This window comes from Emydura macquarii, unplaced genomic scaffold (assembly GCF_026122565.2).
Source record: "Emydura macquarii macquarii isolate MOO-44397 ecotype Brisbane River unplaced genomic scaffold, CSIRO-AGI_Emac_v2 contig_3506, whole genome shotgun sequence".
In the NCBI taxonomy this organism is placed as follows: Eukaryota; Metazoa; Chordata; order Testudines; family Chelidae; genus Emydura; species Emydura macquarii.
This window is the reverse complement of record NW_027133643.1, coordinates 2,622,461-2,648,386: the sequence shown is the minus strand read 5'-3', so window position 1 is coordinate 2,648,386 and position 25,926 is coordinate 2,622,461. Positions and strand designations below refer to the sequence as shown.

The 25,926-nt window shown below is 38.1% G+C and overlaps 1 protein-coding gene across 1 annotated transcript in view; it reads left to right on the top strand.

Annotated features, from left to right (window-relative positions):
- The window catches only part of LOC137144931 (BEN domain-containing protein 5), an 803,386-nt gene that overhangs the window by 4,314 nt on the left and 773,146 nt on the right, over positions 1 to 25,926 (top strand). The window contains exon 2 of the mRNA XM_067535412.1: positions 23,413 to 23,535. Coding sequence (XP_067391513.1) covers positions 23,413 to 23,535 — 123 coding nt within the window. The remainder of the gene's footprint in view (positions 1 to 23,412; positions 23,536 to 25,926) is intronic.

Below are 25,926 nucleotides of genomic sequence, written 5' to 3'. Positions count from 1 at the left end.
GAACTACAAATCTTATCTTCTATTGGCATGTGGCATGCAGAAATGGTTGAATGGTCATTCTATTTTTCTGGTGAACAGAAAACAAAAATTCAGTGAGAATTAAAATGTGCAGAAATGCAATTCAAGCTGTAGTTTCACTATTTATTGCATTCTTCCCAGGTTGCCCTCTGTCTTCCTTGTATTTTCCTCAGAAGACTTACAGCTGCTTCCAAAGGTCTGGGAGAGAGTAACTTGTATGACCAAAGTATGCAAGTTATCCTCCCAATCTTTTAATAGTCTTCTATCTGGAACAGTTGTATCTGAATCAGTATTGCTAGTTCTAATATGTATTTGTTCCATATTTGTTAGTCATTTTGGGATTATTAATATTGTGCTCTACTGATGTTTCATTTGGGCCACTGTCCTTTTAATCATAGTAAAAGAAAGGAAGGCATGTACTCCCATGGCTGGAGTTAAAAAAAATTACAGGCTGCAACCCCCATTACCATGAGGAAAAAACTGAGGCTAAATTGTGGATCATGCCTGAGGATATTTATAGACACTTATTTCCCTGTATCTATGTATCTATTGTCCTGATCTTGTGAGATTTGCTGGAGCCAATCAGAAGCAGTGTTAGAGCAGCTTCAAGCAACATTCTGAACAGTCAGTTGCTGGGCCTCCTGGCCCAGCCCAGGCCCTTCTCTAGAATGGAGAATTCTTGTGCTTGTGCATTAAACTAGGACTCGTAGTTTGAGATTGAGAGACAGAGATTTGTGCTCCTCTGTGTGACATGGTCTATCATATCAAGATCAAGAACTACTAGTCCCAGAGTTCCTTCTTCATAGGCAGGTGGGAGGGGCAAAGGAAAGCACCATAAGACAGTAGGAGTCAGTGCTGCTTCTTCTTCTGGTAGGATGTGCAGGCCTAAAATATATGTGAGTAAGTGTCTAATTCACTCACAGTTATGCACATCCACCATACTGCCACTTCTGGTGGTGGTTATAAATACAAATCATGCAGTCAGAAACGTAAGGCGGTACAGAAAGGGAACTAAAAGAAGCTAAAGGACACCAATATTACCTCTAGTTTTTCAAATCAGACAAGGCTTTTCTGCAGTCAGGCAATATACTAACTTGGGAAGCAGATGAACAAAATCAAGATGAAAATGATTTCAATATAGAGACTGTGTCTGTGGCACTCGCAATTGATGACAAACAAAAGCTGCCAGAACATGCATCATGTGACTAATATAATGATTGAAGTTAGCCAGATAGTATCACCATTAGCACCACCACATTCAGAAGAAAGGAGGAGCAGGAGAGAGTAGTGCTACAGTATCTGATTCTTGTCTTTTCAAAGATCTAGGCTTGTGGCCTGAAAATATAACAGAGTCTATCCATCAAAAATAGTTCCAGAGGGGTAGCCGTGTTAGTCTGTATACATCAAAAATAGTTCTATCTGGTGTCCTGACTTTTGAAGAAATGCGGAACCTAGCAAAGTCAATGCCAAAAGATGTTGATGGGGGGCTAATTCATGATTTTGCAATGAAAAAGGCCAGAAAAATAAAGCTTTGAAGTTAATTGGCCTAATTATAAAATGTTTGCAGTCATATTGGTCCATTAGAATAATAATAAAAAAAAAGACATTGACAGGATATAATACCTTTATAATGACCCAAAAGTTACAAAATAGTCAGCAAATTCTCAGGCGGGGTGTTATGTTAAAACAAAAATAGCAAAAGGGGCGGGGAGGGAGGCATTTTTCAGAAATGTAGAATATGTAACTAATTTCAGAGTTCAAACTTTTTTCATGGCTCATGAGCTTGTATGTATAGGATGAGAGATTGTGGTATGTGTGTGGGAGCGCGTCCATCTTACAAGTCTGTACTGGGTTGAAAAAAATTATGCTTGGGCCCTGTCTAGTTATGTACTTGGTTGATACTAATTTAATTTTCCCTGGTAATAGATAGTGTTTGAAAACTGGAAGTTTCTTGTTTGCACCCTTTTATTACTTTGTTATGTAATGTATTGAGAAATCTGCCAATTACAGAAATGTTATTTAAATAGAGGCTATTTAAAAGTAATATTTAACATTACTAATATTTACATGTTTCCCAGTGTTCTAGGCAAATTTATTTTCTAAAATTACATTCTTCCTTCTTAAATTCTCCCTGCAGTTTCAATTGTGTATATAATATTCTTTATTTTCTGTTCTATACTGGTGTGTGGTGTTGCAGGATACAGTGGCTGAATTTTAGTGGTTAAGTTAATGGGACACTGCATGGATGCAGGGGTCCAGGCTTGTAGATGCTGGTACAGGATAAATACCCTTGCGTATATGCAAGTATGTTAACAAAGTGCTATGGGATCCTCCTGTAAATGTAAATTTAAGATCTTTATGTCTCATACTACATCACACACAGTACTTAAATTTAATAAGATAATATTGTAATTATAATATTGCTATTATTGCATTTTGTTAGAAAGGAGGGATTTTTAAGGCTTCAGCAAATCAAACAAAAGTCCAGAGGATATTAATGAAGGGTTCTTAAGTGGATCAGAAGGACTTTTGTGTTTGTCTTGTAACTGTTTAATTTTGTTTTACAAAAGTTTGCTGATGTTGAAGTATTCATTGAAGTGATTTATAAGAGTTAATATAGACTAGATATTTCCTGAAGAAAAATAATTATACTATGTTACAAGTAGACTGACCTTCAACCTGTTTCCAGCTTATTCAATTATACAATGGAAACAGTCCACACTGAAGAATTCACTAAAGAATAAGTTACTCAAATATTTTTAGGTATCTATAGCTTTGATCATATTTCTATTACGCAATTTGCCAAATAAATATTACAGTTGTCACTACTTAATGGTTTACCATTTTCAACCATATTTCAAGCAGTTATTTCTTTGACAAATAGTCAAAGCCTTTCCAAGGTACTTACCTCAAACTATACAACCTCATTTTCTTTTGTGAAATCCAAAGCATTCTATTAATTATCACTTGTGAGAAGAGCTTTCTGAATTTGTAAAAAGTAAAATGAGACATATTTTGATAATTTTAATAATTTTATACTGAAATTTGTAAAACAGAAGTTTCAGAAAATTTCTTTAGTGTTATCAATATCTTTGATAGGCAGAGGTCCTATGGAAAAGTAGTATGTGATCATGTTGCACTGGCAATCTTAATTTTGGTATTTTCTACCTTTGAGTCCTTGATTTTGCAATCAATGTTCATTTAATGTAGTTTTAAAAAAAATATAGAATGTCCTAAGTTTAAAAAAAAAAGCAAATTTAAAGAAAGAGAAACCATACTGACCCCCCCATGGATCATCAACAGGATTGCAAACTTTAGATCTACAGTACAGACCTCTTTCACCTGAGCTAATAGAGTAATTGGTAGTAGTAGTAGTAGGCTATTATTCTTTATGTGGATCTGCCCCTAGAGAGGGTAGGGGGTTCAGACATACGCTTTGTCAGTGGGTTTCACAGCTATTTGTTGACAGCAGAGGAATGTTGAGACTCAGGAATACTGGTTTTTTCAATTCCAGATTCTGGAGGAGAGTGTGCATAGTGGTTATAAGCCTTCTGTCCCCCTACCCTGTCCTCTGCTCCTATCCTTCACCCCCATCCCAGCTTCCGCCACTATACTCCCTCTGCTCCTGTTCTTCCTGTCTCCAACTCCTGACCCCCATACTCCCTCATCTTCTATGCCCCGGCTCCTGCCCATCCCCCTGCCTGTATCCCCACTTTCCCCATCTCTTGTCTCTGTCCCCCTTCTGCTCCTGTCCTCCCTCCCCCCAGTTTGTATCTCTCTTTCTATCTTATGTCACCTCCCACAGCTCCTGCCCTTCCCCTGTTTGCATCCCCTTATGCATGGGCAATCTTAAACCTGGCATTTCCTAACTTTGGGGTGCTTGACTTTGCAACCTTAACATTCTTTTACCATAGTTTTTTTTAAACGTAATTTTATTATTTATATCAGATTCAATCCAGAGACCTCCATCAGAATTCAAGCTTTATTGTGCTAGTTGCTGTATAAACACATACAATGATACATAGTCCGCTCTTATAGTTGAGGACACTGATCCTGCAAACACTTATGCGAATGCCTAAATTTAAGCATGACAAGGTGAGTGAGGTAATATCTTTTTTTAGACCAACTTCTGTTGGTGAGAGAGACAAGCTTTTGAGCTTACACAGAGCTCTTCTTCAGGTCTGGGAAATGTACTCAGAGCAGTGTTTCTCAATTATATTTCACCGCGGAACCCTTGCACGGCCATGCCATACCCTCCGCCGACAAGTCCAGGAATTTTTCCCCTTTTCGGCGGCGCGGTGTACGCTGTTTTCGGCGGCGCGCTCTCTAAGCAGTTTTCGGCGGCGCCATCAGCTGTTCGGCAGCGCCATCAGCTGTTTGGCGGCACGCCATCAGCTATTCGGCGGCGCGCGATTTCTCTTAATTTCGGTGGCGCGGTTCCGCTTTTTTGCGGAACCCTTCAACTCAGCCCGCAGAACTGGAACGCTATTTAAGAAACACTGACTCAGAGTATCACAGCTAAATACAAGTTGGAACAGATTGTTTGCTTCGGGAGGGGCTCACTTGGAGAGTGGATTTTCCTTAATGGGCCATCAACACATGGCCAGCTAATCTTAATGTAAATCCATTTTGCCGGTGTTAGTTGCTCCTTTGTTGCCACCAAAAGGCCAGCTGTGGATGTCTCCCACACTCACAACATATTTCAGTAACACACACCTAGCAAAACTTCATAACTTCACATACAATGTTAACACATATAATTCAACAGAATAGTAATGTTCAACAGATCATGACTTCTCAAATGATACCTCACAAGGCATACTTTGTACATAATATATCATAAACTTATCACAGTGGTGAATATGGGGCTTCCAGGGTGCTGTTTTGAGGTACAGAGTGTCACACACTCCATCCTTCGGGAAAGTACAGGCAATCACAGCTGCACATACACTGACCTGTGAAAGATATGGTTGGTGTATGTGCTTCTGAAATGGAAATGACTGTTCTTTTCCCTTTATTTATTTTTATTCTGTTGTAATTTTTTTTCTGTTTGCATGAATATGGAATAAGTCTATTTATGGAAACTTAATTCACCTTGATTAGTTCACAACATATGCTGGCTGGGGCCGACATCATTCACAGATAATAGAAATAGGTGCATTTGCAATGTTGTATTACTACACACACAGCATTCATTACAAGGTTTGTACTACGTTACAAAAGAGCAATGCCAGGTAAAGTACTCCCTGACCCATATAGCTGCACGTTGAGCTCTTCTTATAGCCCTGGTTTCAGGCCACTCAAAATCAGCAGCTAGCCACTTCACCTCCACCTGGCAGAAACTTTCCCTTTTCCTTTGCCTCACAGATATTATGCGGGACACAACAGGCAGCTATAACTATTGGGATATTTTTTTTCATTAAGGTCCAATCTCATGAGTAGACAGCGCTAGCGACCTTTGAAATGATCAAAGGCACATTCAACTGTCATTCTGAATCTGCTGAGCTTGTAGATGAAGCATTCCTTGGTGCTGTCGTGGTGGCTGTGGGAGTAAGGGGTAGGCTGGGTCATTCAGGATTATAACTGGCATTTCAACATCCCCAATGGCAATCCGCTGGTCTGGAAAGAAAGTCCCTCCTTGCAGCTTTCTGAATAGTCCTGTGCTCTTAAAGATGTGTGCATCATGCATCTTCCCTGACCAGTGTACAGGGATGTTGGTAAAGCTTTCCTGGTTATCCAACAATGCTTGCATAACCGTAGAAAAGTAGCCCTTTCTGTTGAAGTATCTGTGGCAAGGTGTTCTGGTGCCAAAATAGGGATATGCATGCCATCTATCACTCCACTGCAGTTTGGGAACCCCATTGCTGCAAGACCATCCACTAAGTCCTGCACATTGCCCGGAGTCATAGTCCTTCATAGCAGCAGGCGATTAATGGCCCTGCACACTTGCATCACAACACCCCTCACAGTGGATTTCCCAACTCCAAATTGATTTCTGACTGATTAGTAGCAATCTGGGCATTACAAGTTTCCACAGAGTGATCGCCACTCGCTTCTCCACTGTCAGTGCAGATCTTGTTTTTGTGTCGTTACGGAGGAGGCCTGGCATGAGTTCTACACACAGATCCAGGAATGTGACTTTGAGCATCTGAAAGATCTACAACCACTGCTCCTCATCCCAAACCTGCATTATGATGCAATCCCACTAGTCAGTGCTTGTTTCTTGGACCCACAATTGGCCCTCCACCATCTGCAACTCCTCCATGAATGCTGCCAACACTTTGAATTGTTTCTTTCTATGGCGCACAGCAATCTAGCCTCCAAGGAATTGTCATGTTCCCCATGGCTCCTCGGGCGGCTTTGCAAATACTGCAGGATCGGGTGCCCCATGCTTGCAACGCTCATCACAATAGAGGAGAGCTGTGCAGGATCCATGCTTATGACACAGATGGTGAACACCGAGGAGGAACGTGTGGGTTTGTGGGGATTTCCTAAAAGAGTCGTGGAACATTATGAGATGCAAATGAAATTATGGGATGGAGAACACTGCATTAGGGCGTGTTGAAATCATGTTCCCAGTCATCCCTGCATGACTTGTTTGGCCCATGAGGCATTGCAAAATCTTCCCAAAACACTCTATGCTAGATGATGGCGGGTTGCACAGTGGAATAGCTACCCACAGTGCACTGCTCTCTGCATTGATGCAAATACTACTAGTGAGGATGTGCACTGTTGACATGAGCATAAAATGGACACCCAAAAGCGATTTAATTACTGCGGCGGCTGTATGCTGAGGTAACTTAGGTTGACATGCAGGGGACTGGACTAGAAGACCTCTCAAGGGCCCTTCCAGTCCTACATTTTTGTGACATAATTTTGTACTGTAGACTAGGGATGTAAAAGGTTAAACGTTTAAATGGTAATTAGCTGTTTAAACATTTTAAACAGCTGATTACTGTTTAAAGGCGGGGGAGGGGTGCGGCAGCTCGGCTGGCTCCCTGCCAGTGAGAACAGCTGGGTAGTTCTTGCTGGTGGGGAAGCACGGAACCCAGCACCGGGGCGAGTTGCAGCAGGACTCCACTCCCCGCAATCGGGGTGAGAGAGGCGCAGAGCCCAATGTCGGTGGGGGGGAGTAGCCGCAGCTGGGCTAGATCCCCGTCAGCTGGAGCAGCTGGGCAGCTCTTGCTGGCAGGGAAGTGCAGAGCCCAGCAAGGATGGGGAGGCAGTGAGCCCAGCTTCGGCGGGTAGCGGCAACTGGGCTCTGCTCCCTGTGAGGGGGGAAGGCGCGGAGCCCAGAGGGGGTAGCCACAGCTGGGCTTCACGCCTCTTGCTGGTGGGGAAGCTTGGAGCCTGGGGGTGGGGCAGTCGCAGCTGGGCTCGGCTTCCCACAAGTGGCTGAGAGCTGTCCATCTACCACGGCGCGGGGTAGCCGCAGCTAGGCAGCTGTCACTTGGCAGTGAGGTGTCGAGCCCAGCACAGCTCCCCCCCAGAGTTTAACCATTTAAACATTCTATTTTTTGAACATTTAAACAGATCCTTTATGAAACTAATTTTTACATCCCTACTGTAGATCTGGCCCCAGACCTAAAGAAGAGCTCTGTGTAAGCTTGAAAGCTTTTCTCTCTCACCAACAGAAATTGGTCAAATAAAAGGTCTCACTTGTCTTGTCTCCAATATCTTGGGACCACCATGGCTACAATAACACCGCATATAACTTTAAGCATGTGAGTAGTCCCATTAAGTTCAATGGGACTACTCACATGAGTAAAGTAACCCATATAAATTTGCATGATTTGGCCCTATTTGAAAGCAAGTGATATATAAATGTGAGAGGAGAGAGAGACAATCAAATACATTTTTATATACACAGACTATGTGCATTTTAATTTTTTAAATGTTTTAAAATATTATTCTAAATCAAATATGTATTGTGATGATCCTTCACCCTGGCATCATTAATTGGCTAATTTCTTATAGGTGTTGCAGCAGATTTTGAGAAGAGATTTGAAGGAGGAGGTCTTACTCATTAAATGTGGTCTCAATTTTATTATAAATTAAGTAGTCTAACTATTATTAAATACTCCATATATATTTTTATTTGCAATAACCAATAACATACAATTATTATATTATGACATTTTAAATTATATTGGAGATACCTCATGTGTTACTATTTTTGCTTATAGCCAGTAATAATGTTTTACAGTCATTTGAACTTTTCCTCTTTACACCTCTACATTGATGACGGTTTGATTTGTTTTCTGAATAGTAATAATATTTCACTTGCATCTCATACCCCTGTAAATATTATAACTTCAGCTTGTCCACTTGTGTAATTAAGATATGGCTGAATCTGTTTCCTGTTAGCAGTATTTTCTATAGGTCAACCTGTTATTCCAGTGTTAATGCAAAAATATTAATAATATATACTAAAGCACTTTGCTAAGACGTTAGTTTCTTAGAAAATAGAAAAATCTCAAACGTTTGTTGTTTCGATTGTCTGTTCTGCAATCATTTGACATATTTGTGGGTAAAAATGAAAAGAAATCAGTCTTATGATATGGACCAATATGCTATTATAAAGCATTGATTAAATAATAAAGAGTGATGTCAGTTATATATATGTAAACTGGTCAAGTATCAAAGGCGGACAATGTGTAGAGAAGCAATTTCTTGACACTTCCAAATTATTATTTTGAGGAATAGGAAATTCTAGAGAACAGAAGCGGAGAAGCTATTCTCAATTTAATCTTAAGTAACTCACAGGAATTGCTTTAAGAATTAGCTAAAATTGAACCAGTAATTAATAGTGTAATTAATTTCAACATCCTTGGGGAGGGAGTCATTCCGAAATTAGCACTAAACTTTAGAAAGGATTTTTTTTTAAATGAAGAAACTAGTAAAAAGACTTCAGACTCAAAAGTGAGAATATTAAAATCTTCAAAAACAAGTCTAGTTAAGCATACTGTAATTGAATCACAAGACATGCATGCCCTTAAACAAAAATGAAGTAGGAAGGCAAGAAAAAATATAAATAAAAAAACCACAGTATGGTTAAATGGTAAGGTTCAAGAGGCCAAATAGAAAATCGAAATCCAGACCATGCAGCTATAGAAAGGTGCAAGTAAAAGGTAAGATGGGTATTTGAAGAGCAAGTAGCCAGTGACACTCAAAGAATCGTTTGAGTACATCAGAAATAGGAGCACAGCAAAAAAATTGGTCGGTCCACCAGACTACCTGGGATATAAAGGAGCAGTTGAGGAGGCTAAAAACATTAAAGACACTATGCATGATTTCTTTGCATCAGTCTTCACCACAAGGGATGTTGGGGAAATACCTGATGTAGACCTATATTTTTCAGGAAATAAAGTTGAGGAATTGCCCTGTTAGGGAAACTACATAGTCATAGCCAGTGGGGAAAAACTGGGTCCATTTCTGGTGGAGATTGTCAATGCTGCTATTAGGTAAGACAGGTTGCCAGTGTCTCTTAAGAAAGCTGCTGTTGCTTAAGAAACCAACACCTGACACTGATAATCTAACTATTATGCTATATTTAATCTTACATTTGTGTATCAGAAAGAGAAGACTGTGGCAAAAAATATGCACAGTACTTAGAAGTCTCAGATTTTCTTAATCCTTGTGAAGTTGGGTACTATCTTGAATGGAGCTATGAGGAGAGCTAGTAAGGAGGCATGGACTATTGTATTTTCAGCATGTTGATGATCCCAATCTTTCTATTTTTTTCCCCACTTGACTCAGCCAAACTTTTAACACAAGGGATGGGCACTACCTATCCATTACCCATAATATCTTATACTAGACATTTAATTGGTTCCAGTGTGGAGGGTACAGCGCTCCTTACCCAGGGTCCCCACATGGGTGGGACCCAGAGGCCCTGGGGAGCCCTGTCCAGGCTGCAACTTCCATTACCATATCAAGATCAAGAACTACCAGCCCAGAGTTCCTTGTGCATAGGCAGGAGGGAGGGACAGCTGGTGGGAGGGGCAAAGCAAAGCACCATAAGACAGTGGGAGTCAGTGCTGCTGCTTCTTCTGGTAGGATTTGCAGGCCAAAAATATATGTGAGTAAGTGTCTAATTCACTCAAAGTCACACACACACCCCATACTGCCATGTCTGGTGGTGGCTATAAATACAAATCATGCAGCCAGAAACATAAGGAGGTAAAGAAAGGGAACTAAAAGAAGCTAAAGGACACCAATCTTCCTCCAGTTTTTCAAATCAGACAAGGCTTTTCTGCAGTTAGGCAATATACTAACTTGGGAAGCAGATGAACAAAATCAAGATGAAAATGATTTCAATATAGAGACTGTGTCTGTGGCACTGGCAATTGATGACAAAGAAAAGCTTCCAGAACATGCATCATGTGACTCTAATCTAATGCTTGAAGTTAGCCAGGTAGTATCACCATTAGCACTACCACATTCCGAAGGTTTACAAGAAGCAGGAGAGAGAGGTGCTACACTATCTGATTCTTGTCTTTTCAAAGATCCAGGCTTGTGGCCTGAAAACATAACAGAGTCTATCCATCAAAAATAGTTCTATCTGGTGTCCTGACTTTTGAAGAAATGTGGAAGCTAGCAAAGTCAATGCCAAAAGATGTTGATGGGGGGCTAATTCATGATTTTGCAATGAAAAAGGTCAGAAAAATAAAGCTTTGAAGTTAATTGGCCTAATTATAAAATGTTTGCAGTCACATTGGTCCATTAGAATAAAAAGAAAAAAAGAAAAGAAAAAGAAAGACTTTGAAAGGATATAATACCTTTATAATGATCCAAAAGTTATAAAATAGTCAGCGAACTCTCAGGCTGGGTGTTATGTTAAAACAAAAATAGCAAAGGAGGGGGGGAGGGCGGAGGCATTTTTCAGAAATGTAGAATATGTAACAGTAATTTTTGAATTCAAACCTTTTTCATGGCTCATGAGATTGTATATATGGTGTGACCCGTCGGTGCCTTGGGTAGCCATCTGAAAATGCCAAGTTCAGGGAGGGTAAAGGGAGAGCAGATTCTTCCAGTGCTGTTTGGTGACACTGAAGTCAGGCTTCCCAAACAGCCACAAACTGCTTCTGATTTCCCCACACTGGTTATCAAGAAGCCAGTCCACAAAAGGAAACAGCCCCCTTTACTGCATTCCAGTTCCTAGCTCCCAAATCAGCCACTAGGTCCAGTAAAGAGATCAGTTCTTTAAACTCTATACTTTAAACTCTTTACTAAAAAGGTTCCTTCCCTCTGGCCCCAGAGGGTCAGCCACAGCACCAGATCAATATAAGTTTGGATCTTACCCAAAGTATCATGCTGCCAGACAATCCTTTAGTAACTAAAACTAAAGATTTATTGTAAACAGAAAGAAATAAACCATAAGAGAAATGTTAAAGGGTCAAAGCAGATAAAATACATACAGATGATTGTAAGTCCATATACATCAAGTCTCTGGGAGAATTGTGGAGTTGCAAGCTTGTACAGTTCCTCTGGTACACATCCAGTACCTGGATGGGTCTAAGTCCTTTGGTTCAGTTGCAAATGAATTAATCCAGAGGTAGGTATGTGTCTGTAGCTGAACAGGAACAAAGACAAAATGGATTTGGTGGCTTGGCTTTATATACCCTCTGGCCCTGGCCATGCGGTCTTGTGGAATATTACGAGAACTAAAATGAAGTCCAGAGTCACATGGGCCAATCCTGGTAACTCTTCATGCCTTTAGTTTCTTCCTGGGCCCCTTGCATCCGTGAGTGTCTTAATGGGCCATTAAGCAGGCTATTGTCCTGCCACCATCCTATCTGAGGTATTGCCCAGGCAGCACAATTTGAAATACAGATATCTCAAATATATCTATAACTTCCATTTCACATATTACACATGAACATAAGTATTATCACCTGACTTAGCATATTATAACCTTTCTAACAGTACCTGACATGGCATATCTCACATGAATTATTATGATTTTGACATATTGATGTTAACCCATATGTTAAATGTAGTGTAGCTCCTGAAACCAAACAAGCACATTGGGTTGGTTAGATTTTGCTGTTCCCTGCCATCTTTTCTTTGGTGCGGACATAAGTCTTGTAACACCTCAATTTCAAGCACCTTATTGTCTGCCCCCTTCCCGAAAGAATGAGTACCACATTTTTTGGAGTCAAGACTGTAGTAGCACAAGGTTTTTCTCAATACTCTGCTGAATTGGTACCTTGTCAGGCAGGAATGTATTTTTTCCTCTTTGAGTGACTATATTCCTAAACCAAAATAATTTTTAAAAAAGAGAGTATGTAAATTATAGCATTTTCAGGTTGTTAGTAATGGATACACTTATAATTTACACATTTTATGCAGTTGTTTTATGTATTTTTCATTAAAAAAAGCATTGCTACTACAGTAACTGCTATATCACATAGTATCTTTTGTATTGCTAATATACAGAATACTTGTTAAAAAGTTTTCAGGTAAACAAGTTTTAAATTAACATATTTTTCACTTAATGTTAATTTTAAATCATTTTTCTTCTCCAGTGATCAAAATTGCAGTGAAGATGTTAAAAACTGTAGAGTCCAGTAAAAGGAACAAGGGAAATTTTTTAAATCTTTTTCCTTTTTCTGACTGAGCTCCATCAATGCACACCTTCCTTCCTTCCCTCTCTCGGAAGAAGAAAAAATATATCCCTTTCCCTTGAATAAATCAGATTAGGAAGATTGGAATCTATATCTAAAGAAGTGGTAATTGGTCAGCCACATTTGTACCTCTTTACCCAAAAGAAGAACTTAACAGTGCACTCTACTCAAGGAATTTTATTAGAAAAAATAAAGGGATCTGCTTCCTTGTAACCTTTGTAGAAATGATAATCTTTGTAGAAAAAATGATAAAAGAGCAAAGGATAATATTTTCCTCTTTGCCTGCAACAAACTTTTTCAAAGTCATACCAGAAGGCATTTTGTTATAGTGTTCCTAAGTAGTTAGGAAGCCTTTGCAGAAATCAGAATTGACATAATCTTTGCTAAAATTTTGGAAGAAAAACTTGGGAAATTCCACTCATCTATAAGAAAGTTTGAGAACGACTGCTTACCACCTGTGTCCCAGTGTTACTTCCATACCATTTAATCCTTTGGCTTCCCTAGGAATATTATGAACAAGTGGGCCAATTGTTGTTAGGTGTGATTTAAAAAAATTTTTTTTTTGTGAAGTGGAAACCTGTTTCTTAAGGATTGAACTAAGAACATCAACTTACTTCACGTAGTCCAGCTTTTATAGTTAGCAGATAAATACTAATGAATTTTTTTAACTTTGAATTTGAACCACTAATCTAGAAGAAAGAAAGAACTCTCCCTCCTCCCCCACCAAACAAACAAACAAAACCCCACGGTATCCCATGACCAGTTTCCTGATCCATCTCGTCCTTCTTACATGGTTGTTTTCTGTACTAGATTTTAGAATGATAATTTTTACTATCATGGGGGGGGGGGAGTAATTAGTGCTTTTTGGGCTGAGGGGCAGGAAAGTGCCTACTGTTATGCTTCTCTTTGGCTCTGTTTGGTCTGTGCAGAAAATAAATGTTGAGAAGTGCCAGATGCCTGCAACTTCCACAGAAGTTTATGGGAGCTGCAGATGCTCAATGCTTCTGTCTTAAAAGTAAGCAGGGTCACAGAAAGCTGATGCTGTAAAAACATTCACTGGAAACTGGCTCTTGATTTAACTAGCACTGTTTGTAACCTACTTTTTTTCAACGGATTCTTTGAATCTAAGCTACGTGCTGCTGGGATATTCATGGACGTTAGTTTGTATATGTCCATTAGTGTGTTTCTGTTCTGAAACACTGAGTTCATATGCTTTAAGGTCCGGTAGAATGTGGTGCTTGATAGTGTTCCGTCTGTTGTTTCATGTAGTAGGTTGCAGCTGGATTGTCTTTTCTTATTTCACTTGCATCTGCTTCTGGAAAACAAGAATACATTTGTGTGTAGCCAAATTTAGCTACAAATATGAATGTGTCTGAAATGAGCAGACTTAGCTGTCTGAAAGTTTAGATGTGCAGATAAATTCTCTGAGGAGATGTGTGCAGTCTTGGTAAGAATCTCCTTCCCTCATTGGTTAGATATTAATGGTCTCTCCTTTGGTCAGATTCATTCATTCATTCCGCAGTCACTTATTTACTTTTATCCTTCAAATAAGGGGATGTAGTCTGAGATTTAACCTGGGTTGAAAAATGCCAGATGTGCAGTCTGACAAAGAGAACCATCCAGACTGTGGATACCATGTGACACAAAGGGTTATCTATACCTTTGCCTAAATTTCCCTTTTGGGATAGAACTAGAATAGCATGTGTTACTTTGCCTAGATCTGTCCTCAGTCTGGGCTCTAATGAAAATTCTGTTACAAATTGTTTGTATATTCAAGGACTGTAGATTTTGAAGGTGGTTTCAAAGAATTTGAGTTGAGTCTAGTGATAACTTCATTTTTATGGAGGTATAAGGATGAAGTCTCTTATCAGCCATATGATTTAGCCAGTTAGACAGAGTACATTGCTTTCTCTCCATCAAAAGAGGATATTTCTAAGTTTCTGTAGGTAACTTTTTGGGAAAATCATCTAATATAGTGATTCTATACAGAGCCAGCATACTCTTGGTATTTAAATGTACCAATACATTGGAACACTCCAATTTTGCTTTTGCTCTTTCAAAAGTCTTACTGCAGGTTTAATAATAACGATTAATAAACACCTAGTTCTTATATTGTGCTTTTCATCAGTGGATCTGAAAATGCTTTATGAAGGAATTACAAATCATTATCCCCAGTTTACAATTGAAGAAACTGAGGCATAGAGAGGTGAAGTGACTTGCCCAAGGTCACTCACTAGGCCAGTGACAGAGACGGCAATAGAATCCTGGTCTGCTGAGTCCTAGTCTAGTGCTCTGTCTGCTTGGCCACACTGCCTCCCAACCTGTGAGTGGTGCACTCAGATGGGACAGGTGTTTTTAGTGTAGTTCATTCTAGTTTGAGTCTGCACCCCAACTACAACTGACAGGATTTTAGAAAACTGCATCACACTGCTGTCACAGCGTTGTCACTCTTACGTTTCAAATGGTGTTTGAGACTGGCTTTACAATAGCAGTTTCCATCCTGTTTACTTTTATAAATATAAAATGATCTTGCATCCTGCTTCTTGCAGACTCTCATTCGATTGTTCTGATCACACAAAAGTATATTTATTGTTCCTGCTGTTATACTGAATGCCTTCTTGTACATAGGTAACTTCTTACAATTTTGAAACAGATTCTTGAGACTCAGGCTGTTGGGTAAACCGCAGAAGCAGACTAGTTGAGGAAATGATATATTGTGAAGATTACACATCTCAGATTGGGCTGATAAATGCTTGCTCTGCTGATTTTAGAAATAGGAAATTCTGGGAATATGGACATGGAAAGTAAATATAGGCATGTGAGTATACTGCCACTTACTTACCCTGACTCTTTCACATTCTGGGAATTGCACCTTTAACAGTTTTTCTTCCATTTTCTTCAGATCACAGTGACTACAAATTCACTATATTTCAAAATGACATTGCTTCAAAAAGACATTGTATCTTTTCGTTTCTACATGCAAAAACCTAGCTGCACCATAAACACTCATCCAGGACAGAATTATTGTTCTTTCTTCTTCCTTCTCCCAACTTTTTATGAAGCCAATAGAACTGGAATTCCGGTTCCTGGCTGCATCTGTCTAGGTTGCAAAATTATTACAATGTCCTTGTACCATGCTGAACTGGTGGTACTACCAGTAGTAATTCCCCCTGTCTGGCAGTGTTTTTGTAAACCACATGTTTTTATAGTACATCTTTTATTTTAAGAATCCTAAGAAAGGGAGAGCAGCACTGGGTAAGAGGAATAAATTTGTTGGAATCACCTGTGTTTCTGCACACAGAGCATAGGATATTGCTAGAAATGCCCAGAAAAATCCAGAAGGGCTCAGTAGCTTTCTTATAGTCAGAGAAGAAAGCCACAATTATAGACAGACAGTTTTGCATGTCTTAAACATCATCAGTGCAAGAGCAGAGCAAATCAGTGTTTAGGTGGAGACGTGAAGCTACTGGAACCTCCTGGTGGACTTGGCTGAATGACTATAGTGCATAGCCAGAAGTGGGTCTGCTTTTATGGTTGGGTCTCAAAATCTATTACATTTTGGCTATTGGGGAGTGTTATTCCAAACTTTACCTATTAGGGAAGTCATTAGTTAAAATTATGTATGGACCGTTACCATTAATTTTATGGACTTAGAGATATCCTGGAGTTTGACTCAGTAGTTTGAACTCAGTCTCTTTGTAGAGTAGTTTCACTCAAAACAGAGTATTCAGCTCTGTCCAGACCAACCTGAACAGACACAAGCAAGACTAGTGTAATGAGACATACTCTCCTCTGGAACTGCAGTGAACTTGCTTATTACCACCAAATCTGTGGAGGGTATTGTAGAGATACATATTTGACCTTGCGGAACAAACAGAGCTAGAAGGTAGCTTCAAATTCGGGGATTATGTTTACTGCTCAGCACACTGTAGAAACAGGTCAGATATTTAGCAGTAGCAGCAACAGCTCTGTTTTGCTGATGAGACAAAACTAATCAGTAGTAAAAAAAAAAGCCTTCATTTGTATTCTAAAATTAGGATGGGTTAGGATGATGAGCTAAGGGGACTGCTTCTGGTAGTTGTAGTATTTGGAAGGGGACCTCTTCAAGATTCAGCATAGTGATTAATCATTACCACCTTTTCTCATTTCCACCTTTCTGATTGCCTGTCTTGCTTTTGTGTCCAGAAAGTCTGGCTGCTAAAAGTGGTGCAGTTTCTTTTGGCAAATTCATCACTCTCTTCTATATGTCTGCTTAAACTTACAGTGATGCAGCCATGCTTATCATCTACCTAATGTAGCATGAGCATAGTCTTTAGCTGCTAACTCCACAAAGTTTGAAATTGGTCACAGCTGGAAATGGGTTATAGTTTAGACTTCAAAGATTAGCTGTATTTGTCAAAGAGGCAACTTGCTCTGGAAACTTCGGTTTTTAGACATTAGAATAAGTTATATTGCCATATTAATTTGGTAGTTATTTACTCTAGCAGTTACTGTATGCAGTGATGTTGTAGCCGTGTTGGTGCCACGATATTAGAGAGAAGGTAGGTGAAGTAATATCTATTGTCTGAAAAAGAGCTCTCTGTAAGCTCGAAAGCTTATATCTCTGACCAACAGAAATTGGTCCAATAAAAATATTCCCTCACCCACCTTGTCTTTCTCTAACAGATGCTGTGATTTCAGCCTGCATCTTTCTTAATAAACAGGTCATGGTTTTAGTCTCACAATTTGGAGAGAGGCAAACGGTGTGTGTCAGTTTCCAACTTTCTACCTCCTAGTTGTTATGCAAGAGCTGATAATTGATCTTATTCCTAGCATTACCATTTTGATGTTAAGTAAATCCAAGATGGCAATATAGTGAAGGAGCTCAAAAAAAAAAAACCAGAAGACTTCTTTCAGGTCACGTTTTTTGTTAGCACCTGGGTTTGAATTTCAAACACCTAAAATATGCTATCTAGTGAGAGACTGATACTCAGGTACAAAGTTGTGGTAAAAAAATGACATCATGAGACTTTATGTACACTATGTGCATCTTGGACATGAAGATATAGAATAAAGCAGCTATATGTCCCCAAAACATTGAAAAATAATAATTGGCAGTAAAACTAAGAAGAAAATCAGTTGGAAGGGATTTCTTTTTTGGCTTTCCTGTGTTTGCCCAGCTTTACTTTCAAAAGCAAGGTCGTGAGTTTCCTTAGAGGTACGTCAGTAGGTACTTCAGTACTCTAATAGGTACTTCAGTTAACTTTCTTTCTTTCCAGAAAGAATTGAAATGTTCTACCCGTTCCCCATGAGGTTTTGAGTTGCAGCCCTGCCTCCAGTCCTGAAGATCTGGTCGGGACTCCCTTTAGAACCTGCTAACAGAACCCATTAAATAGTTAGAGGACTTGCTGTTTAATGTAACACACTTGCTTTTTCTCTTCACCTCGGGATGAAAATGCGCCCTCAGCAGCACTCTTAGCATCTGCTGGCTTTCTTCATTTTCATATGTCTGATGTAGAGCAGAAGCTATAATTTTACATTCAGATGATTAAGTCAGATAATTGCGCCAGGAATAGTAGAGTGAATCGCTGTGATACCTACTTTGTGAATCGGGCATTGAGTTATTATATGTTCCATAGTCTGTTCTGGGTGACCACAGTCACATACTGCAGAGTTTTTAATTTCCCATTTGTGCAGCAGGTATCATCTGCCATGATTTATGCAGATGTGGTTTAGGGTTGCCCATGAGCTTCACAGGAGATGAAAGCCAGGGATCTTCTGTGTTGGGTTTTTCACAAACTGTGACTTCTTGTGAACTCCATTTGGCTTTCCAAGCTTCATCAGAGCTGAAGTTTCATTGGTGAAGCCACACCCCGACAAAACAACAGTCCCTGGAGAAGTCACTGGAGGAGGGGTGCATGCATGATCAGGTCTTTACAAGATGTTGATTCATGTATTTGTTGACCAACACATACAGAGGGATCCATAGCTCCATCTGCTCCCCAGCCTCCCTGCCCACCTGCTCACAGCTGGCAAAATTAGAAATACAGCCACTGTTCTCACTCCTGCCCCTGTACCCAAGAAGCAGGACCTAGTCAACCTCATAAGGCTTATTCCCTTACTTCCTCTTATTCTCATATAGGGGTGAGACAAAGTCTAGCCTTTTATTTTTAGCTGTGGAGTATTGATCTTGGGGAAAATAATATCAACAATGCTGTTGAGCTTTATAGAGCATAGTAACCAAACCGTGTACATATAGTAATTTTATATACAAACAGAAAGGGTTTGACTGTCTCAGAATGTTTATGGGCAGTAATTAATTCTAAAACAAAATAACTTTTAAAATTGTAAATACAAATAGATTCTGTTAAGAAATAATAGTATGCAACATTTCATTTATAAACATTAATCTTTGTTTTTTTGAGTGATGATAATGGAAAAATAGATTTAAGTTCTTTATTTTATCTAGGATTTATAAACCACTGAAAATATTGGCTTATAAGGGAAAGCCTGACAGACCCTTTAACTGTGGTGTCACTAATACATTCCTATAATTTGTAACCTCAAGTAAGGTGTTTTGGCTCAAAAGGTGGAATATATTTTTGTATGTAAAGGTCAATTTTAATTAATAAGCTGTTTTCATCATTCAGGGCCAATATGAATTGCTTGTAACATTTGTGTGAAATAGTTTTCAATATGAAAATAAAACAAATTGAGCTTTATGTCACATTCATCATTCCCATAACCCATTTAAATGTCAAAAAATCAGTGCAGACCAAAAGTCTATTTCTAGAAGCCTCAGCAGGCCTATTTATCAGAGTGATATAAGATATTATCATCATATTATTTCATCATGTGCCTTCTGCATTTAAAGATATACACATTTATTTTAGTTTTCTCTGATGTAAAAATAGTTTTTCTGTTAAAGATTTGTCCTCTGAAGAGTACCAAAAAAAGAGGCACCAATGTCAGAAGAATGAACAGATAATTATAAAGTATAGATACCATGAATTTCTTTCTTTAGAAGATAAGATGAATGTTGCCTTGTTTTCTTTTGCCCTAAATTTTTCAAATTAAAAACACCATTGTGTTTTCCTGTCAGTGTGTTTGGGAATAAGCATTTTACATGCTTCAGCAAGGATGTTTCAGAAAGTGTAATTTGACTGGGTGCACAAGTATTGAATTACATGAAAAAATCTGTTTATAGAATCCCTCTTTTTTTATGCAATAGCATAAAATAGTCTTGCATCCTTTGTATTCATGTGTTTATTTTAATATTCAGTTTTCCCTTTTTGTTTTTTAAAGACAAAACCAAGGAAATCAACTGTAAAAAGCTGTGGTAATAGCATGTTATGGCTGAGCATTAAAATGCACAAAAGTCAGAAAATTCAGTTAAAATTCTCACAGCAGCCATTGTTAAGTCTACTTATATTATTTTATATGCTTTATTATAGTATGATTTTATATGCCTTTTAAAAATTAGTTTTATTTCCATAAAATAATATACAACTTTAAACAAAACACAAAAGTTTTTTTCTTTTTTGAACAGTGATGTAATGTTTAAAGAAATAAGAAAAGAAACAAAGGAGAGAGAAGCTGGGGAAATAAATAACAGATCAGAATAAAGTAGAGGAGAGAAGCTGATGAACCTGGTTTTGTCTTAAATGAACTTTCAAAATTGAATAATCTTAAGTGTTTAGAATCAGGGTAATGCAAGAAGAAATCTAGGGCAGAGTGGATACAGAAAAAGAGAAAAGGAAAAAAGTGTGTGGGAGGCAACAGCAAGAGATGAGAAAATTCTCTGTCTGCTAAGTACAGAATAGAAGAACAATATTATTGTATATTGACAGTATCTGTAAAAACAAGATTTAGGAAAAAACTGCAGTGTATATGGGAATAGAGGATTTCACAATATCATCAATACATTTCTTAACCAGAACTTTAATATATCTGATATATAAAGAACTTAAATACAGATGAAGTAGTTCAAAGCAAAAACCAAAATCAAATGTACTCAGGAAGCTGGATTGCCCTGAGAGCTCTGGCAACTGACTCCCCCAATGCACAATAATAAGAGTTCAGAGTTTCCATCAAGGCAGCTGGCAATAATGTAAGAAAGGATATGAAATATCAGTCCCAAAAACATAAAACAAAATAAAAAACCAGGTTCTTACTAAAGGAAGAAATTCCCTGATAGGAAAGGTGACAAACTCGTTACAAGGAAACATAGCTACTGTTTCTGTACTGTTGTTTTGGGGATATGTGAAGGGGGAAGGAAGAAAGGAAAGTGAGAAGCTTTTGGCTCTCAATAGGTTGTCAATGGTTTTACTTCCAAAGCCAAGCAGACACACTTGTATAAGGGTAGAATGCCATAACTTATGCAGATCACTACATTCAGGAATATTTAGGTATAACCAGAAACTCAGTACAGAAGCTTAAAAAATTATAGTTAATTATTCTCTGTTGCCTTTCACAGTTATTGTCACAAGCAGTAGTTTTTCTTCATCATGTAGATACAGATAACATTCAGCTGATGTTAACCAAAGTTAATAAAGAAGAGGCATTGAGATATAGTTGCTTGAATAAGGTGCCCATAATATACAGACACCCATACAGAAACGTATTTGAAGAAAAACAGTTCCAGCCAGCTCACTCAGCTGTATGTGCATCAGAAGGTGTCAAAACTTGGGATGCATTCTCCAACATTTCAAAATCCACTAACAATCAGGCTGGTCTATCTGGATCATTATATGTCTGACGCTTGAAGCCATATTATACTTTCAGTCTGGCAAGGTACCAGAAGGCAGATTTAATATTTTTACTGCAAAGTATATTTGTAATTGGAGCAAATGCTGCCACTTGTTCTGTGTTTCTGAGCAGATATCAGGGTAAAAAGAGATATCAACTTCCTGAAAGGAGCTTTTGCTGCCGTTACAGGCTTTGCACAGGATTGATTTTCTGTCCTGGTATTGCATCAATTTTACTAATTTGCAGCCTGTCACCATTAGGAGGGTTGAGTATGGGAGCTTAATCTGCCTTTCAGTTTCCAAAGTAGAGTTCCTCAGGAAGGGTCCAAGGAACTCTGGAAAGAATAAGTGAAGGAGAGATTTTTTTATGCATGGGGCTTTAATTCCACTGGCATTCAAATGATTTGCAGATTAGACGTACAGACCCTATTATCCAGGTCCTTCAATTTATCAGCAATCCAGGACTGTTTGACCCAGAGCCCTTGGTCTCTACCTCCAGTAGGCAGATTTCACATATATCTTACATACTTTTAAACTCATACTGGTTATAAATGTGAATGTACTAATTTAATGTGTGTGGGATTACATGTGTAAATTTAATACCAATGTGATTTAGTTATGCTCACTTGGAAAAACATTACTTTGAATTACCTAAAATATGTTCATTTTGGATATTATTAATGTTGCATTCATGTATTTTCCTGCAAAGAGAATATAGGACCAAAATCAGCTCTCAATAAAATGTGTAGCATCCCCATTGCAATCAGTTGAGTTGTACTGATGTAACTGCAGTAGTGCCAACTTTGAGAATTCAAAAATCATGTCAGGCCTAAAAAAAAGTCATGAGATTGCCTTGAAAATCAGGGTCATGTTTTCAAACTTTTCTCCACAACCATGTGGGCTAGAAACTTGCTTTAAAAAAAAAAAAAAAAAAGGAAGCTGAGATTCTCACTTAGTCATATGAATCCAGGATCTGGGGCTTTAAGAAAAAAATGAATATCATGAGATTTGCAATAAAATAATAAGAGTTGGCAACACTGTAAATGAGAGCAAACTTTAGCCCATTGTATCACACATATTGTAATAAACCAGTTGGCATTTTACTGGACATTGTGCTACCAGAGCAACTTCCAGCCAGTAGAGGTCTCCATAATCACACCAACACAGGAAAGGGTAGTGGTGTCAGAGGGGACCATAAGGAAATTGGACATTGCATTACAGCGTGGATATTTGCGAGTGTTCTGCAAATGGCTGGTTGGGGGTGGAGTCGGCTTAGGGATAGGCCTGAACCAGATACAGATTCTGGACAAAAGGATTGAATTCAGGCCAGGATGTCTGCAAGCCACTGCATGATTGCCTGTAAGAGAAGGGAGGCCTGAAGTGAGTATCCCTGGTACTAAGCCTAAGGAGTCCCATCTTCATACCCCTGTACTGGACTGCCCTTAGAGACAGTTGGTTGTGTTTACCTCCTTTTGTGTTGTAACTTAAAGAAATTATTCCTTGGCTATTTGCACCGTTTGTGGTAGCTCTAGGAAATACATCCTCTGGCTTATTTAAAGTGTAAGAGAGTTGTTGAGAACCCCACAAAAGCCAGAACCTCAAGAGCCTAGTTCTTGAAGTGTCTACAGGGCTTGCACCCAAATGTGAGGTGTAACTAATACATTATCAAACATCAGAGGGGCCTGGTGTAGCACAGCACTCACAGTGACATCCTGTAATGGTGTTGGTTAGAGTATATTGCTTGAAATTCTGGTTTCTTAAACAAAGTTGAATTCTTTGTGTCATTTTACTAAAGCAGGAATTTACATGTACTTTTTGGTGGGGCCTGTTAATATTGGAAACTTTAATAAATGACATCATAAAGATAACGAGGATTTTGGTTGAATATGTTTTAAAAAGAAAGTGCATGTATATGGATGCAGATGCAGAATTAATGAAAATACAAAAGCATTGGGGGAAAAAATCCCTCAGTCTGTTTTAATAGTTTTGTTTTTTCTTTAACATTGATATATTTCTTTTCTTTTTTTTTTATGTAACAGGTAGTGACCTAGGAAGTGATGATATCATAGCAGGGAATGTAAGCAAATATGCCGTTATCCCAGTTGGTTATTATGGACAGCCTAAAAAAGGACATCTTATATTTGATGCCTGTTTTGAAAGCGGTAAGCTCCCTCAGGGTTACTGTATATGTTACTCAACTGACAGTGTACAAACATTTATAATATTACTGTATATCTGCAGAAATATTAAATTCTATCTTAATTTTGAGAAAGATATTTGTTCCAAATACTACTTAATTTACTAATGTGAATAGTCCCTTTGACTTCAGTGGGATTGTTCAATGAAGTCAGTGAGGCTAGTCATGTGAATAAGAGACCTCATCCAAAGCCCACAGAAGTCAATGAAAATTTTCCCATTGTCTTCAGTGACCTTTGCATCAGGCCCAAGGTGAGTACAATTTTGCTGGAATCTCTGTTACAGCATGTAAGTACATATTTGACTTTTATTCTTTCAGGTGGCTTGGAATGAAACACTTTTAAATTGATTAAAAAAGCAGTGTGATTTTAAAGATGTTTAGTCAATTTCACTTTGTCAACATGCACAAGCACACATTGCAAAGTTTGGGTTGCATAGTTTACAGGGGAATTTATCTGAACTTAGGTTTTATAACTTATATGTTTTGACCCAATTTCACCTGAGTGACTCTCTTTAAATGTAAGTCTTATTTGGGGCACTAATGGTCTGATCCTGAACTATTCAAATTAAGGAAAGCTGCCATTAACGTCAATAGGTGCAGGGAGTGTACTGTAAATGAAAGACAAATTATTTTTACAAATGTTATATTTAGGGTGTTAGTTTAAAGATGAGTTTTTAACTTGATTCATGTGTGTATATATATTACATAATATATTTTAAAATTTTATGTTACATGTATGCATAAGACTCCAAATTTTAGCTCAAATCTGTTATTACTAGCTTACAGACACACACAGCACTGTTAAACACCATATGTACAGAAGGCATTTGGCAGGCTAGGCTATGGTTTCCAGCATGGTTTATGTGAGAGGTGCTGGTAATGCCAAAACTACTACAGTGTCTCATAAAATGAGCTTTTTATGAAGAATTAGGTCCCTCTGAGTGTAATACTGGCTGCCAGTTTTTAGATAAATATTAAACAGAGTTATTTAAATCCCTTGATTAAATTATACAAAAGGCATAAATGATGCAATGAATAAGAAAGAATATCCTCCTGTTTTTTAAACTATGCCTATGAAGGCTCAGAAAATGCTTACATACGATATTTAATAAATTTAGAGTATATATATTTTGAGTGTTATTTGACAATTGTTATAAGTTTATGATTCTAGAATCAGAAAATGGCAGTATAATTCATTAAACTAATCAACTGGCCTAAGATGAGAAATTCATTATATTGTGTTAAATTATTGTGGAATGAAAAGGATCAGTAGCACCCAATTCTATGAAGTGAAGATGTTGATAATTAGATGAATGTTTAATTACAATTTCTAAACAGTAGAATTAAAAGGTATTCTTAAAATTTTAAAAAATTAATTCCTTTCAAGAGGTAGCAGCTTTATATTTAATGTATGGATTTTGACAATTTGATAGAAGGGAGATGATAGATGAATTATAAGATACTTCAGCTAATTATTGATACTGGTAAAGTTTTCTGCTCCTTTCTCTCAATGGAACACCATTAGTTAACTAGTAAGGTGCAACATGTGTGGTGCAATAGCAGTTAAGACCGTGGGTGCCATTTTAGTAGTGGTAATAGCTCAACGCAATGCATCCTCTTGGAATTTCCTATCTGCTACGCAGGAGACATTATAAAACCCGTATTGATTTTAAAATGGTCCTGTGGTATTAATGCCATTTTATGGACCCAGCAGGTATGTAACAGGAAGTAGACTAAGGAGAGGCATGGAGACAGATAGTATTTAGTGCTTTTCACTGAGACTGATGCCTGTTTTACCTGTTATGTTGATTATATTAAATAAAAGCATTTCATTGAAAGTTGAGATTCCCAGCTTCTTTAAAAATATTATAGCTCCTTTGCAAATTTTGGTTACAAAATATGAAGGATTTATTAAATATTTTATTAGATAATAAACACAAAGTAACTTCTCAGAAAGCAGTTCATACTATATTACAGAATTGGGGAGAAGAGATGAGAAGTCTTTCCAGAACAGTAAAAGGACATCAAGCCTATAGACAGGGAAAGTTAAGCACATGTAGCTGAAATGTTATTTATTTTGCTCTCATTTTTTGAATGTTTTTCATTTGTCATGATAAATAATGATAACAAATATGTATTGGAATTTACTATTAGTAGAGGTACAGTGACATATTTTTAATATAGTTCAAGAAACAAAACTCCAGCCTCTACAGTAGCTTAAAGTTTCTTCTATTTGATAGATTCTTTTGATGTGAATTGTATTTACTTGAGCAGAGGATACCAGATACTTTTATGGCATCAGTCACCATAGTGTCTGAGCACCTCACCATCTTTAAAGTAGTTGGTAACATTAACA